This window comes from Oncorhynchus mykiss, chromosome 3 (assembly GCF_057628025.1).
Source record: "Oncorhynchus mykiss isolate SJ-2025 chromosome 3, ASM5762802v1, whole genome shotgun sequence".
NCBI lineage: Eukaryota > Metazoa > Chordata > Actinopteri > Salmoniformes > Salmonidae > Oncorhynchus > Oncorhynchus mykiss.
Window position 1 is genome coordinate 20,896,811 of NC_143024.1, and position 16,206 is coordinate 20,913,016.

Consider the following 16,206-nt stretch of genomic DNA (forward strand, 5'->3'; position numbering starts at 1 on the left):
TTTCCTGGAATGCAGACAGGAGTCTGGTTTAGGTGCTGAGCCCCATCTAGTGGTCAATGTGTAGATGACAGCTTGGTACTTACAAGCGTTCACTTCTTAATGTGTCTGAAGGGTAGGCCTACATATCTCACAAGAGTAGCTATACAGTCTCTTGTTATAGGTTTAAAGTATATAGATCTTTAATCTCTAGATTTAAATCCAAAGGTATGAACAAAGTTGTTTTGTATTCTGTATATAGTATTTGCTGTCCGCTAAGTAAATGTCTGAGAATAGCCTCAGAGTCCCTTTAGAATAGAGTAGAATGTACACAGTAAGTCCCTATACATCCCTCTAACAATCATGCATCCCTCCAAAGATCATGATTGTTCCCTTCAGTACAATATTTAATTCCAGGCCTTAATGCAAATGACTCTGAGTGTAAATCCAACATTCTAATGCCTCACAATCCTCCAAAGGTGAAAAATAAATCAATCACCGCCAAACACAACATAGTGTGGAAATGAGACTCTTGAACCCCCTTGAACACAGATTAGATGGAGTGAGGGAGAGAGATAGTCAGGAGGGTCAGGCTGTGTATTAGACATGGTATAATCCTTCCCTGTGCAGGAGGATATTGATTTAGTTAAGAGTCGAGAGCAACAGTGATCCCAGCGTTCCCATCCACAAGCGTCACCTTGGATATGAGTCTGCTTCACCTCTGGAGGTATTCAGGATTACCGGGCAGGACACACATACGCATAAGCACAAACACAAAGACAAACAGACTTTCTAAATGTGCTTTATTCTAGCTATCATCAAAAACATTCTTACTGTCACCATCATCATGGTCATCCTCATGATCATCATCAATAACATCATCATGGTCATCCTCCTCATCATCAATAACATCATCATGGTCATCCTCATCATCATCAATTACATCCTCATGGTCATCCTCATCATCATCAATAACACTATCATGGTCATCATCATCATCAATAGCATCATCACGGTCATCCTCATCATCATCAATAACATCATCATGGTCATCATCATCATCAATAACATCATCATGGTCATCCTCATGGTCATCAATAACATCATCATGGTCATCCTCATCATCATCAATAACATCATCACGGTCATCAATAACATCATCATCAATAACATCATCATCAACAACTATCATTTCATTGATTTTGCTCAAAAGCTAAAGCTGTGATCACAAGTAAAAAATAAAACACTTGGTCCTTAAATATAATCTAGGCAACATGGTATCAAGGGTTAAAAGAGGAATGCTCTGTTGCTACTCACAGAAAACATCAAACAGCACTGGACATGACACCAGGACAAGGGAGGGAAGAAAGGAGGGGGAGGGAGGGATGGATGGAGGGAGGGAATGATAGAGAGAGAGATACAGTAGATAGAGGGAAAAGTCAGAGATGGAGAGAGGTAGAGAGCATCTGTGAATGTCCCTGGAACAGTAGTTAACTACAAAAGCTCTGTGAAAGATGAAAGGAGGATCAGACAGACAGAGATGAAAGACAGAATGAAAGCAGACAGGAGCCAGAGGAGGTGAGGAACGAGGGAAAAGGAGGGAATAGAGAGAGAGGCATGCATTTACAGGAAGCTAGGCGGAACAAATAAACCCACATCCACAGTTTACGAGGGAGCAGTATTAAGTGTTGCACCAAAACACACAATTCAGTTACAGAAGTTGTGTGAACATATTGGACCGAAGCTAAACACCACACAACTTGGACAACATAACTACAAGTGGATCAATCGCTCCTATAGTTACTGATCAATATGATGATTAACTTTACAGTGATTAGTAATCTCATACTATGATTAATCATATAATGACAAAATATTACACTTTGGTGAAGGGCGAGAGGCAAAAGGGAGGGGAAGCTGGAAATCAGGAAGTGCCTATCTTATTGGTCGTTTTAGAATTGGCCAACTAGCCCTCCTCCAATCAGCAGCAAGATGCAACGAGCCCCATTGCTATCTTTGTCATCATCGTCCTCGTCTTTTCTGACAGCTGTATCGTCCCTCCCACTGTGTGATGCCATTATCTTCCACTTCATCTCTCTTGCTTGCTCCAACAATCACTAACACAGATATGTATCTATATGTTTGGACTTCAAATATAAACTGTGATTCTACTCTAGCCTGCCCTAGTCACCAGAGCCATAGATATACAGAGTCTGCCGAACTCGGTTTGAATCTAGAATTTTGGCATGCCATGTTGGCAACAACTGTTAAAACCTAGTCGCAAGTCATGGACTGTTTGGAGGATAGTTTGTTGAACCCAAATCTGCAGTACCCTATTCCCTACAGTGTGCTACTTTAATTGGAGCATGGGGTGTTTGGTGACACAACCTACACAGTATATCTGGCCCAAAAAGTCCATCCTCCAATCAGATAATTTCCTCCAGGACCATCACATGTTGGCAGGCAGTTTTTCTCTCAGTCCCTATTAGTCTTTCCCTGTCTGAGGCAGCTACGGGTCCTTCTTGCCCCCCTTGGGAGAGGCGGAGGGGGAAGAGGTGGCTGGGGGGCAAGAGGTTTGAGAGAGGGAGGTGGCAGGGCCTGGGACCAACTGAGTGGGTGGGAGGGTGGTAGTGGAGGCTGTGGTCTGCTTAAGAGCATGACTGGTGTAAGGGGTACAGGTAGGTGTGGGGACAGGACCTAAAGGTTGGCTCTGTTTTGGGGTATGGGTTGATGCAGGTTTGGGGGTGGAGGATTGTTTTGGGGTATGGATAGGTACAGGTGGGATTGTGGGGGTAACAGAACATTTAGAAGTGGGTTTTGGGGCAGGGGTTTGGACTAGGGGTTGGGCTGCTGGGGTCTGTTTTGGGGTGTGGGCTGAGCCTTTTGTTGGGGCTTGAATTGCAGCATCGGAGGCGATGGGTACAGGAGTAAGAGAATGCTTAGATGTGGGTGTTGGGGTATGGGTGGAGGTTTGAACAGGGGCATGTTTGGCAGTATGGGTAGGGGGAGGTTTGGGGGTTGGAGTTGAGGTTGGGGCCTGAGTTTTAGAACTGGTAGGTGTTGGGGTTAGAGTTAGGCTTTTCATAAGGGCAGGTGAAGGAATAGAGATAGGAGTGGGAGGTTTACTGGAAGAAGGGGTGGGAATCAAGGTTGAGGTTGGAGCTAGGGTGGGAGTGGAGGCTGGGGTGGGAGTTGAGGCTGGGTTGGGAGTGGAGGCTGGGGTGGGAGTGGAGGCTGGGGTGGGGGCTGGGGTGGGAGTGGAGGCTGGGGTGGGGGCTGGGGTGGGAGTGGAGGCTGGGGTAGGGGTTGCAGTTAGGGTTTGGCTCTGAGTGTGAACAGGAGTAGAAATAGGGGTAGGCTGGGGACGATTGGAGGGTTGAGAGAGGGTAGTGGTAGGGGTACGAGTCTGGATAGGGGTAAAGGCTTTAGAGGGGGTAGGGGTGGGCCCAGATAGAGGGTAAGGGGAGGGGGGTGTAGGGGAGGACTTGATTAGGGGGCTCTGAAGAAGAGTGGGAAAGGAAGGTAGGGAAGAGGAGGGGGGAGAGGGGGACGCGAGAGAGGACTTGCGCCCATGGGTTTGTGCAAGTGAGAGAGGGGCACTGACAGAGGAGGGAGGGGGAGTGGAGGAGGGAGAGGGGGAAGAAGAGCGAGATGGGGGTGTAGGGGTGGGTTTGGGGCGAGGGGTTGAGGTGAGTGGAGTAGTTCCGGCAGAGGGAGGGATGGAGCGGGGGGGAGGAGAGGAGGAGCGAGATGGGGGTGTAGGGGTGGGTATGGGGCGAGGGGTTGGGCGAGGGGTTGAGGTGAGTGGAGTAGTTCCGGCAGAGGGAGGGATGGAGCAGGGGGGAGGAGAGGAGGAGCGAGATGGGGGTGTAGAGGTGGGTTTGGGGCGAGGGGTTGAGGTGAGTGGAGTAGTTCCGGCAGAGGGAGGGATGGAGCAGGGGGGAGGAGAGGAGGAGCGAGATGGGGGTGTAGGGGTGGGTTTGGGGCGAGGGGTTGAGGTGAGTGGAGTAGTTCCGGCAGAGGGAGGGATGGAGCAGGGGGGAGGAGAGGAGGAGCGAGATGGGGGTGTAGGGGTGAGTTTGGGGCGAGGGGTTGAGGTGAGTGGAGTAGTTACGGCAGAGGGAGGGATGGAGCAGGGGGGAGGAGAGGAGGAGCGAGATGGGGGTGTAGGGGTGGGTTTGGGGCGAGGGGTTGAGGTGAGTGGAGTAGTTACGGCAGAGGGAGGGATGGAGCAGGGGGGAGGAGAGGAGGAGCGAGATGGGGGTGTAGGGGTGAGTTTGGGGCGAGGGGTTGAGGTGAGTGGAGTAGTTCCGGCAGAGGGAGGGATGGAGCAGGGGGGAGGAGAGGAGGAGCGAGATGGGGGTGTAGGGGTGAGTTTGGGGCGAGGGGTTAGTGGCAGGGCTGGGATGAGGGAGAAAGGAGCTGGAGCAGGGGAGGGGGTGGCAGAGGAGAGGGGGGTTTGTTTGGGGGAGGAAGTGTAGGAGGCCAGGGGAGAAGCTGATGTGGGTGTGGATGCAGGTACAGCGACAGGATGTGTGTGTGTGGCTGTGTGTGTGTGTGCAGGGCAGTGTGTAGAGGCAGGATCAGGGAGGGGCTGTATAGAGCCCAGGTTATGTGCTTGTATCTGTGCATTGAAGGGGGGCATCTGTAACCGTTGTGCTGGGACTTGTACTGGTAGGGGAGTAGTCAACACCCCCACACTGCCACCCCTGGCTAGCTGCGTCCCAGCCAGGAACGAGGCTGGCAGCAGGTTACCTCCAGAGGCCTTCCGCTGGAGAGGGGGGTGAGGCTGCATGCTTGCCCAGGATCGATGAGGCAGGGTGGGCTGCGAGGCAGAGAGGAGCCTGGCCTCCTGGGTGAGCCTCCCAAGTGCAGGCAGGCCCTGGTTGCTGCTGCCTCCATGACGCAATAGCGCCTCCTTGGCTCCATGCTGGCCAGCCATGGAACTGCAAGTGTCTGACATGACACTGGTGGCTGCAGTTGGATTCACGTGGTAGAACAGATGGGGTGTGGTGGCCCCTCCTACCTTGGGGATTCCTGGGGTTCCACCCATCACTGAAGAGTGTTCCGGGTGGAGGCGGAGACTGTAGTGCAGGGTCTTTCCTAATTGGACCGACGTGGAGACAGAGGAGGCCGGTGTGGGTGGGGTTTGAGTAACAGGGGGTGATATCACACCTCCCGGGGGGGCCATGGGGAAGGGCGAGGGGGAGGGGAAGGCAGGAAACCCCCCTCTAGGGGACAGCCCCCCCATCCCTCCTACCCCCATCATCCCAATGAGGGAACTCACAGAGGGGCGCAGGGGCTGCAGGACAGGGGGCCGCGGGGGGGAGAGGGGGAAGGAGACGGAGGACGATGGAGAGATGGAGGGGAGGAATATAGCGCCTCCTAGCGCATGTTGCTGCTGTAGCTGATGTTGAAGCTGCTGTTGCTGCTGCTGCTGGTGCATGAGGGCGATGGCCACGTTAGTCGTAGCGGCCGCCGTCTGGAGCGGAGCGTGGATCAGTGGAGCCCAGATCAGTGGGTGGGGCCTAGGGGAGACCGTACCACTTCCTCCCGTGGCCCCTCCCCTTCCTGCAGCGGCAGCAGCGATGGCCTCCTGCATGGCTGGCATGCTGTCGTGTTTAACGATCTGCTGAACCAGCATGCTGTCACAGGAGCCCAGCCCCCCCATGCCTAGCCCTGCCCCCCCTCCTCCTCGACCCCCACGCCCCAAACCGCTGCCCCCCGCCATGGAACCCGCCTGGGACGGCTTCCTCATCAGGATAGAGTTCTTCCTACCTGCAGAGGAGAACAAAGAAGAGAGAAGAGAATAGAATGAAAGGATCAAAACAGAAACAAACTGATGGAGGGGGTGGATACTGTTCCTGTCTGACACAAATGGAGGAAAACAAGAGCAAGAAGAAAGTGGTAGAAACTAAAGTGAGGGTCAAACAACACAGTTGTAACGAGGCTGACAGGGCTGAGGGGCTGATTAAAGATCACAAACAGAACCAGGTATCTGCTCTAGCTCTCTGTTCTAACAGCTCTCCACGTTTTTCTAGCAGTTTCTCAATTCCAAAGGGCTTTATTGGCATGGGAAACAGTACATAACAGTACATAATAAACAAAAGTGAAATAAACAATACACATTTACAGTAAACATTACACTCACTAAAGTTCCAAAAGAATAAGGCCTTTTCAAATGTCATATTATGTGCAAATAGTTAAAGTATAAAAGGGAAAATAGTTTCTCTCTCCCTTAACCTGCCTTGAAGGGCTTCTGCAACTGTAAGGTCATTTACAAAGCGCTTTAGAAATAAAATCTGAATTGATTTGAAAAATGCTATTCACTGGCAAGGTCTCTGCACAAAGCGCTATAGAAATGAAACTGAATTGAAAACTGAAAGTCATTGCAAGTAATGGACCGATTGGCAGGTGCTTGAGCCAATTGGGAGAGGATTAGTACCGATGCGGTCCAACCGGTCGACGGCCACCGTCTCGAAGGCCCGCCTCATCATAGGGTGTTCCTCCAGGACCTCGTTGAAGCTGTCCACACTGAGGGAGTAGAGACGACAGTATGTATCTGCTCTGACGCTCGCCGTCCTCCGGCCCCGAGTCAACAGACAGATCTCTGAGAGAGCGAGAGAGTGAGTGAGAGAGAGGGAGATGGACAGAGAGAGAGGAGGAAGTGCAGGTGTGGATAAAGAGGGAGAAGGGAAGAGGGGTGAGAGACTGGAAAAAATAAGATTTTGTTGAAGAAATGGTGAAATTGAAGAACTGATTAATCTAACACACAACCACACCTTTCCCCTTCCACTTCCCTTTTTCCTCACACTGTCCTTACCCTCACCCATCCCTCCCCCTTCTCCCTCCTCTCCTCACCCCCAAAGTAGGACCCGTCACTGAGTTTGGTCTCCTTGTTTCCGCGGGTGAGTATGCCGACTCGTCCGTGTTGAATGAAGTACATCTTGCGTCCCACCGTGCCCTCACGGATGATGAAGTCATTGGGCTGAAACACCTCGAAGCGAAGCTTGGTCAGCACTGCCGTCACAAAGTTAGGGTCCGCGTTAGCAAACAGCGGCATGTGAGCCACCAGGCTACGGCAGTTAAAGCTAACTATCGCCTGAGAGGGGGGGAAAGAGAGGGGGAGGGAGGGGGGAGGAGTTGGGAAGTCAGTTAGAATGCACAAAAACTGAATTGTATCAGTACGTTTGAATTTTCTTTCATGTAAAATGTGTTTGAGGCAGTTTGAATCAACTGGTTTGAGCAGGTGTTTTTTTGTTACACTATAGTTAGCTTTCGTAACTTGTAACAGTGTGTGTGCCTGCCCGTGTGCCTGCATCCATGGCTCGTGTGTGTGTGTGTGTGCGTGCCTCGTGCGCGCGTGTGTGTGTGTGCGCGTGTGTGCCTGTATCCATGGCTCGTGCATGTGTGTGTGCGTGCCTCGTGTGTGCGTGTGTGTTACCTCCTTTAGTGGTTCGCTGAGTTCACCCAGTATGTTCTCCTCGTCAAACATCTTGCCCTGGAAGCGATGCTCGTAGTACTCATGAATCCTCTGACGGACATCTGCAGGGAGCTTATGGAACGACATGTACTGCTCCACCTGCTTATACTGGAACACAACGTCAATACAACGGAAATACAACGATACAACGTTAATACAACGTTAATACAACGTCAATACAACGTCAATACAAAGTCAATACAACGTTAATACAATGTTAATACAACGTTAATACAATGTTAATACATTGTTAATACAGCGTTAATAAAAGCACACATACACACAATATATGGGTGCTGCTGCTTTACTACAGTCTAATACACACTATACTGCTTCACTACAGTATAATACACACTATACTGCTTTACTACAGTATAATACACACTATACTGCTTCACTACAGTATAATACACACTATACTGCTTTACTACAGTATAATACACACTATACTGCTTTACTACAGTATAATACACACTATACTGCTGCTGCTTCACTACAGTATAATACACACTATACTGCTTCACTACAGTATAATACACACTATACTGCTTCACTACAGTATAATACACACTATACTGCTTTATTACAGTATAATACACACTATACTGCTTTACTACAGTATAATACACACTATACTGCTTTACTACAGTATAATACACACTATACTATACTCGATAATACACACTATACTCGCTATTATTTTTAATTTTAGTACACACTCAAGAACCCCCAGAAGCTAACCAGCTAACTAGCTACAAGCTATTTAGTCATTGTTAGTTTTTTAACCTGGATAACACTCGCCAGTCCAGCTTCCCTGCCCCATCCACCGCTGCCCCCTGGACACTGATCTCTTGGCTACATAGCTGATGCACGCTGGACTGTCCATTAATCACGGTACTCCATTCTGCTAGTTTGTTTTATCTGTTGGCCCCGTTGCCTAGTCAACGCCATTTTACCTGCTGTTGTTGTGCTAGCTGATTAGCTGTTGTCTCACCTACTGTTTTAGCTAGCTTTCCCAACTCAACACCTGTGATTACTGTATGCCTCGCTGTATGTCTCTCTCAAGTGTCAATATGCCTTGTATACTGTTGTTCAGGTTAGTTATCATTGTTTTAGTTCACAATGGAGCCCCTAGCTCCACTCTTCATACCCCTGATAACTCCTTTGTCCCACCTCCCACACATGCGGTGACCTCACCCATTACAACCAGCATGTCCAGAGATACAACCTCTCTCATCATCACCCAGTGCCTGGGCTTACCTCCGCTGTACCCGCACCCCACCATACCCCTGTCTGCGCATTATGCCCTGAATATATTCTACCATGCCCAGAAACCTGCTCCTCTTATTCTCTGTCCCCAACGCTCTAGGCGACCAGTTTTGATAGCCTTTAGCCGCACTCTCATACTACTCCTTCTCTGTTCCGCGGGTGATGTGGAGGTAAACCCAGGCCCTGCATGTCCCCAGGCACCCTCATTTGTTGACTTCTGTGATCGAAAAAGCCTTGGTTTCATGCATGTCAACATCAGAAGCCTCCTCCCTAAGTTTGTTTTACTCACTGCTCTAGCACACTCTGCTAACCCTGATGTCCTTGCTGTGTCTGAATCCTGGCTCAGGAAGGCCACCAAAAATTCAGAGATTTCCATACCCAACTATAACATCTTCCGTCAAGATAGAACTGCCAAAGGGGGAGGAGTTGCAGTCTACTGCAGAGATAGCCTGCAAAGTAATGTCATACTTTCCAGGTCCATACCCAAACAGTTCGAACTACTAATCTTGAAAATTACTCTCTCCAGAAATAAGTCTCTCACTGTTGCCGCCTGCTACCGACCTCCCTCAGCTCCCATCTGTGCCCTGGACACCATTTGTGAATTGATCGCCCCCCATCTAGCTTCAGAGTTTGTTCTGTTAGGTGACCTAAACTGGGATATGCTTAACACCCCGGCAGTCCTACAATCTAAGCTAGATGCCCTCAATCTCACACAAATCATCAAGGAACCCACCAGGTACAACCCTAACTCTGTAAACAAGGGCACCCTCATGGACGTCATCCTGACCAACTGGCCCTCCAAATACACCTCCGCTGTCTTCAACCAGGATCTCAGCGATCACTGCCTCATTGCCTGTATCCGCTACGGAGCCGCAGTCAAACGACCACCCCTCATCACTGTCAAACGCTCCCTAAAACACTTCTGTGAGCAGGCCTTTCTAATCGACCTGGCCCGGGTATCCTGGAAGGACATTGACCTCATCCCGTCAGTTGAGGATGCCTGGTCATTCTTTAAAAGTAACTTCTTCACCATTTTAGATAAGCATGCTCCGTTCAAAAAATGCAGAACTAAGAACAGATACAGCCCTTGGTTCACCCCAGACCTGACTGCCCTCGACCAGCACAAAAACATCCTGTGGCGGACTGCAATAGCATCGTGATATGCAACTGTTCAGGGAAGTCCGGAACCAATACACGCAGTCAGTCAGGAAAGCTAAGGCCAGCTTCTTCAGGCAGAAGTTTGCATCCTGTAGCTCCAACTCCAAAAAGTTCTGGGACACTGTGAAGTCCATGGAGAACAAGAGCACCTCCTCCCAGCTGCCCACTGCACTGAGGCTAGGTAACACGGTCACCACCGATAAATCCATGATTATCGAAATCTTCAATAAGCATTTCTCAACGGCTGGCCATGCCTTCCGCCTGGCTACTTCAACCTCGGCCAACAGCCCCGCCCCCCCCGCTGCTCCTCGCCCAAGCCTCTCCAGGTTCTCCTTTACCCAAATCCAGATAGCAGATGTTCTGAAAGAGCTGCAAAACCTGGACCCGTACAAATCAGCTGGGCTTGACAATCTGGACCCTCTATTTCTGAAACTATCCGCCACCATTGTCGCAACCCCTATTACCAGCCTGTTCAACCTCTCTTTCATATCGTCTGAGATCCCCAAGGATTGGAAAGCTGCCGCAGTCATCCCCCTCTTCAAAGGGGGAGACACCCTGGACCCAAACTGTTACAGACCTATATCCATCCTGCCCTGCCTATCTAAGGTCTTCGAAAGCCAAGTCAACAAACAGGTCACTGACCATCTCGAATCCCACTGTACCTTCTCCGCTGTGCAATCTGGTTTCCGAGCCGGTCAAGGGTGCACCTCAGCCACACTCAAGGTACTAAACGATATCATAACCGCCATCGATAAAAGACAGTACTGTGCAGCCGTCTTCATCGACCTTGCCAAGGCTTTCGACTCTGTCAATCACCATATTCTTATCGGCAGACTCAGTAGCCTCGGTTTTTCGGATGACTGCCTTGCCTGGTTCACCAATTACTTTGCAGACAGAGTTCAGTGTGTCAAATCGGAGGGCATGCTGTCCGGTCCTCTGGCAGTCTCTATGGGGGTGCCACAGGGTTCAATTCTCGGGCCGACTCTTTTCTCTGTATACATCAATGATGTTGCTCTTGCTGCGGGCGATTCCCTGATCCACCTCTACGCAGACGACACCATTCTATATACTTTCGGCCCGTCATTGGACACTGTGCTATCTAACCTCCAAACAAGCTTCAATGCCATACAACACTCCTTCCGTGGCCTCCGACTGCTCTTAAACGCTAGTAAAACCAAATGCATGCTTTTCAACCGATCGCTGCCTGCACCCGCATGCCCGCCTAGCATCACCACCCTGGATGGTTCCGACCTAGAATATGTGGACATCTATAAGTACCTAGGTGTCTGGCTAGACTGCAAACTCTCCTTCCAGACTCATATCAAACATCTCCAATCGAAAATCAAATCAAGAGTCGGCTTTCTATTCCGCAACAAAGCCTCCTTCACTCACGCCGCCAAGCTTACCCTAGTAAAACTGACTATCCTACCGATCCTCGACTTCGGCGATGTCATCTACAAAATGGCTTCCAACACTCTACTCAGCAAACTAGATGCAGTCTATCACAGTGCCATCCGTTTTGTCACTAAAGCACCTTATACCACCCACCACTGCGACTTGTATGCTCTAGTCGGCTGGCCCTCGCTACATATTCGTCGCCAGACCCACTGGCTCCAGGTCATCTACAAGTCCATGCTAGGTAAAGCTCCGCCTTATCTCAGCTCACTGGTCACGATGGCAACACCCATCCGTAGCACGCGCTCCAGCAGGTGTATCTCACTGATCATCCCTAAAGCCAACACCTCATTTGGCCGCCTTTCGTTCCAGTACTCTGCTGCCTGTGACTGGAACGAATTGCAAAAATCGCTGAAGTTGGAGACTTTTATCTCCCTCACCAACTTCAAACATCAGCTATCTGAGCAGCTAACCGATCGCTGCAGCTGTACATAGTCTATTGGTAAATAGCCCACCCATTTTCACCTACCTCATCCCCATACTGTTTTTATTTATTTACTTTTCTGCTCTTTTGCACACCAATATCTCTACCTGTACATGACCATCTGATCATTTATCACTCCAGTGTTAATCTGCAAAATTGTAATTATTCGCCTACCTCATGCCTTTTGCACACATTGTATATAGACTCCCCCTTTGTTTTCTACTGTGTTATTGACTTGTTAATTGTTTACGCCATGTGTAACTCTGTGTTGTCTGCTCATACTGCTATGCTTTATCTTGGCCAGGTCGCAGTTGCAAATGAGAACTTGTTCTCAACTAGCCTACCTGGTTAAATAAAGGTGAAATAAAATAAAATAAAAAAAATACTGCTTCACTACAGTATAATACACACTTTACTGCTGCTGCTTTACTACAGTATAATACACACTATACTGCTGCTGCTTTACTACAGTATAATACACACTATACTGCTTCACTACAGTATAATACACACTTTACTGCTGCTGCTTTACTACAGTATAATACACACTATACTGCTTCACTACAGTATAATACACACTATACTGCTTTACTACAATATAATACACACTATACTGCTGCTGCTTTACTACAGTCTAATACACACTATACTGCTTCACTACAGTATACTACACACTATACTGCTTCACTACAGTATAATACACACTATACTGCTGCTGCTTTACTACAGTATAATACACACTATACTGCTTCACTACAGTATAATACACACTATACTGCTGCTGCTTTACTACAGTATAATACACACTATACTGCTTTACTACAGTATAATACACACTATACTGCTGCTGCTTTACTACAGTATAATACACACTATACTGCTTCACTACAGTATAATACACACTATACTGCTGCTGCTTTACTACAGTATAATACACACTATACTGCTTCACTACAGTATAATACACACTATACTGCTGCTGCTTTACTACAGTATAATACACACTATACTGCTTCACTACAGTATAATACACACTATACTGCTGCTGCTTTACTACAGTATAATACACACTATACTGCTTCACTACAGTATAATACACACTATACTGCTGCTGCTTTACTACAGTATAATACACACTATACTGCTTCACTACAGTATAATACACACAATACTGCTGCTGCTTTACTACAGTATAATACACACTATACTGCTTCACTACAGTATAATACACACTATACTGCTGCTGCTTTACTACAGTATAATACACACTTCACTGGATGAGCAGGAAGATTGTTTATGAGTGGAGTATGGTTCCTTTACCGTCTCCTGCCTTTGAGGAGTCAACAAATTAATTGGATGAATGGTTGGATAGAGAGAATAAGGGACAGAGGAATGGAGAGAGAGTTGGAGGGAGGGAGGGATAGAGAGGGTCCTAATCTCTTACTTTCTCCTGGTACTGTCGTCTTGAGGAGTCCAGGGACTGTATGAGAGCGGTGGCATGGCCGATGAACATGGCATAGCAGGTGGCACCAATGATCATACTGAGCATGGTGAGCCACACGTCTGTCATGCCCTCTGGAGCCTGGGCACCGTAGCCAATACACAACATGTGGCTCATCGCCTTGAAAAGTGCATAGGAGTACTGGATCCCCCACGTATCATTCTGGATGGAGAGAGAGGTGGAGAGAGAGTTAAACAGGCCCTTCTACAGAGGAAGAGGGAGAGGTGGAGAGAGAGTTAAACAGGTGCAGGTGAGTTAAACAGGCACTTCTACAGAGGGAGTCCGAGAGTACGAGAGAGAGGTGGAGAGAGAGATGGAGAGAGAGATGTAGAGAGAGAGGTGGAGAGAGACATGGAGAGAGAGAGGTAGAGAGAGAGGTGGAGAGAGAGGTGGAGAGAGAGATGGAGAGAGAGAGGTAGAGAGAGAGGTGGAGAGAGACATGGAGAGAGAGAGGTGGAGAAAGAGGTGGAGAGAGAGTTAAACAGGCCATTCTACAGAGGGAGTCCGAGAGGAAGAGGGAGAGGGAGAAGAAGGTGGAAGGGAGGGAGGGAGGGAGGGAGGGAGGGAGGGAGGGAGGGAGGGAGGGAGGGAGGGAGGGAGGGAGGGAGGGAGGGAGGGAGGGAGGGAGGGAGGGAGGAGTGGTACAACACTAGTTAAGGTAATAGCTAGTTAACTAGTGTTGTACCACTCATCCCTTCCACCTTCTTCTCCCTCTTCCTCTCGGACTCCCTCTGTAGAATGGCCTGTGTAACTGTTTAACCTAGGCTAAAACTGTTGCTGTAAAGTGCTTGGTAGAGTTGCTCATTACTTTTCCACTTCCTGCTGTGTAAAACAGACTACTAACAGGCAAAAAGCTAGAGGAAAATAATAATGATAATAATAAAATGGCTCTAAAATATGTTATAAAGCCAGTGTGTGTTAGCCAATCATGCAATGAAGCATGAATTTATCTCAGGCTGAGTGTGTGTGTGTGTGTGACTGTGTTTGTGATTGCTTGTGTGTGTGTGAGGCCAATTATATCCTGTTCTGTTAAATGGTCCTGCGGGTGGCACATGGCTTTCTCTGGGGGAAAACACTCAGCCTCAGCTGGCCTAGCAACAGTCACCCCGGCAACCACTGAGGAAACACTGCCGAGACGGGAGTCAGCGAAACACACAGCCGTGTATGTGTGTGTGTGTGTGTGTGTGTGTGTGTGTGTGTGTGTGCGTGTGCATGTGTGTGTTCACATCTCCATCTACTCTATCAGTAGGATGTTTAAGTTGGGTGATGTTTTATTGTGTTGATAGTCCCTTTTATTCCAACCAGACATGCTGCTACATGAACTGTCTACACTCTCTCTCTCTCTCGCTCTCTCTCTCTCTCTCTCTGTCTACACACACACACACTTTATCTCTCTCTCTCTCTCTCTCTCTGTCTACACACACACACACTCCCTCTCTCTCTCTCTCTCTCTCTCTCTGTCTACACACACACACACTCTCTCTCTCTCTCTCTCTCTCTCTGTCTACACACACACACACACTCTCTCTCTCTCACTCTCTCTGTCTACACACACACACACACACTCTCTCTCTCTCTCTCTGTCTACACACACACACACACTCTCTCTCTCTCTGTCTACACACACACTCTCTCTCTCTCTCTCTCTCTCTCTGTCTACACACACACTCTCTCTGTCTACACACACTCTCTCTCTCTCTGTGTCTACACACACACTCTCTCTCTCTCTGGCTACACACACAATCAGTCCACTACCACGTAATCAGTGCACACACAAACACAATATCAATAATGTCAGGCAGGCAGACAGACAGACAGACAGACAGACAGACAGACAGACAGACAGACAGACAGACAGACAGACAGACAGACAGACAGACTGGAAGACAGACAGACAGACAGACTGGAAGACAGACAGACAGACAGACTGGAAGACAGATATACAGACAGGTAAAGACAGTCAGACAGACAGTCACAGATGGACAGACAGTCACAGGCAGCCAAACAGACAGGAAGACAGATAAACACAGACAGACAGACAGACAGACAGACAGACAGACAGACAGACACGCAGACACGCAGACAGACAGACAGTGTAACTCACCACCATGTTATTCTTGGAGACCCAGCAGTCCAGGGGGAAGTCCTGCAGCATGGGAACCAGGAACTGTAGACATCCGTCCCAGTGGCACAGCAGCAGCATCATGCCTATCAGGTTGACTATCCTCACCATGGCACTAGCCAGGTCATAGGTCATATGGAAGATCTGGAGGGGGAGAGTTTGACATCACTTTAGTTTATTGACGTCTTGCGCGGGCACCTTTTATGATAGTTGCCTCTTCCCCAATGAAGAGGTAGATCAGCTGCCCCCGTAGCGGTCTCTCTTTCCCCTATACTACGCTGACCTCTCTTTTCGCCCTCTCAGCCTCTGCCTCTCTCCTCTCACCTCCCTCTCTCCCTCCCCTCTGGCATGTTCCACTGACTGCCCTCTACCTTCTCTCTGGAGGATGTAACCAGTGAGTTGTGACAGTGGCAGTAAGTCTCTCTTTCCCTCCCTCCCCTCTTTCTCTACCTCCTCTCCCTGTGTTCCCGGCCTCTCACCTCCTCCCACTGGTGGATGTAGCGTATGAGTCGTGACAGGCGCAGCAGGCGTAGCAGGCTGAGGATCTTGGTGAAGCGTACGATGCGGAGGGCCCTGGCCGTCCTGTAAACCTCTGAGTCCAGCCGGGCCTCCAAGTCCACCATCAGGAAGATGTAGTCCACAGGGATGGACGACACAAAGTCCACCGCAAACCAGCTCTTTAGGTAGCGCTGACGGATAGCCCTGTGGTAGCATAGCATTATACATAAGTCATTTCTATGGTCTCACAGTTAGCTTAGCATTCTGGATATATTCCTATGGTCTCACAGTTAGCTTAGCATAGCATAGACCAACATTGA

The 16,206-nt window shown here is 48.9% G+C and overlaps 1 protein-coding gene across 1 annotated transcript in view; it reads right to left on the reverse strand.

Annotated features, from left to right (window-relative positions):
* Positions 1 to 764: 764 nt before the first annotated feature.
* Positions 765 to 16,206, reverse strand: part of LOC110520821 (uncharacterized) — a 37,910-nt gene continuing 22,468 nt past the window's right edge. Inside the window, exons 4-10 of the mRNA XM_090224304.1 lie at positions 15,868 to 16,090; positions 15,371 to 15,532; positions 13,210 to 13,428; positions 7,421 to 7,567; positions 6,838 to 7,078; positions 6,422 to 6,586; positions 765 to 5,754 (exon numbers count right to left, since the gene is read on the reverse strand). Of these exons, the coding sequence (XP_090080430.1) occupies positions 2,486 to 5,754; positions 6,422 to 6,586; positions 6,838 to 7,078; positions 7,421 to 7,567; positions 13,210 to 13,428; positions 15,371 to 15,532; positions 15,868 to 16,090 (4,426 nt within the window). The 3' untranslated portion in view covers positions 765 to 2,485. The remainder of the gene's footprint in view (positions 5,755 to 6,421; positions 6,587 to 6,837; positions 7,079 to 7,420; positions 7,568 to 13,209; positions 13,429 to 15,370; positions 15,533 to 15,867; positions 16,091 to 16,206) is intronic.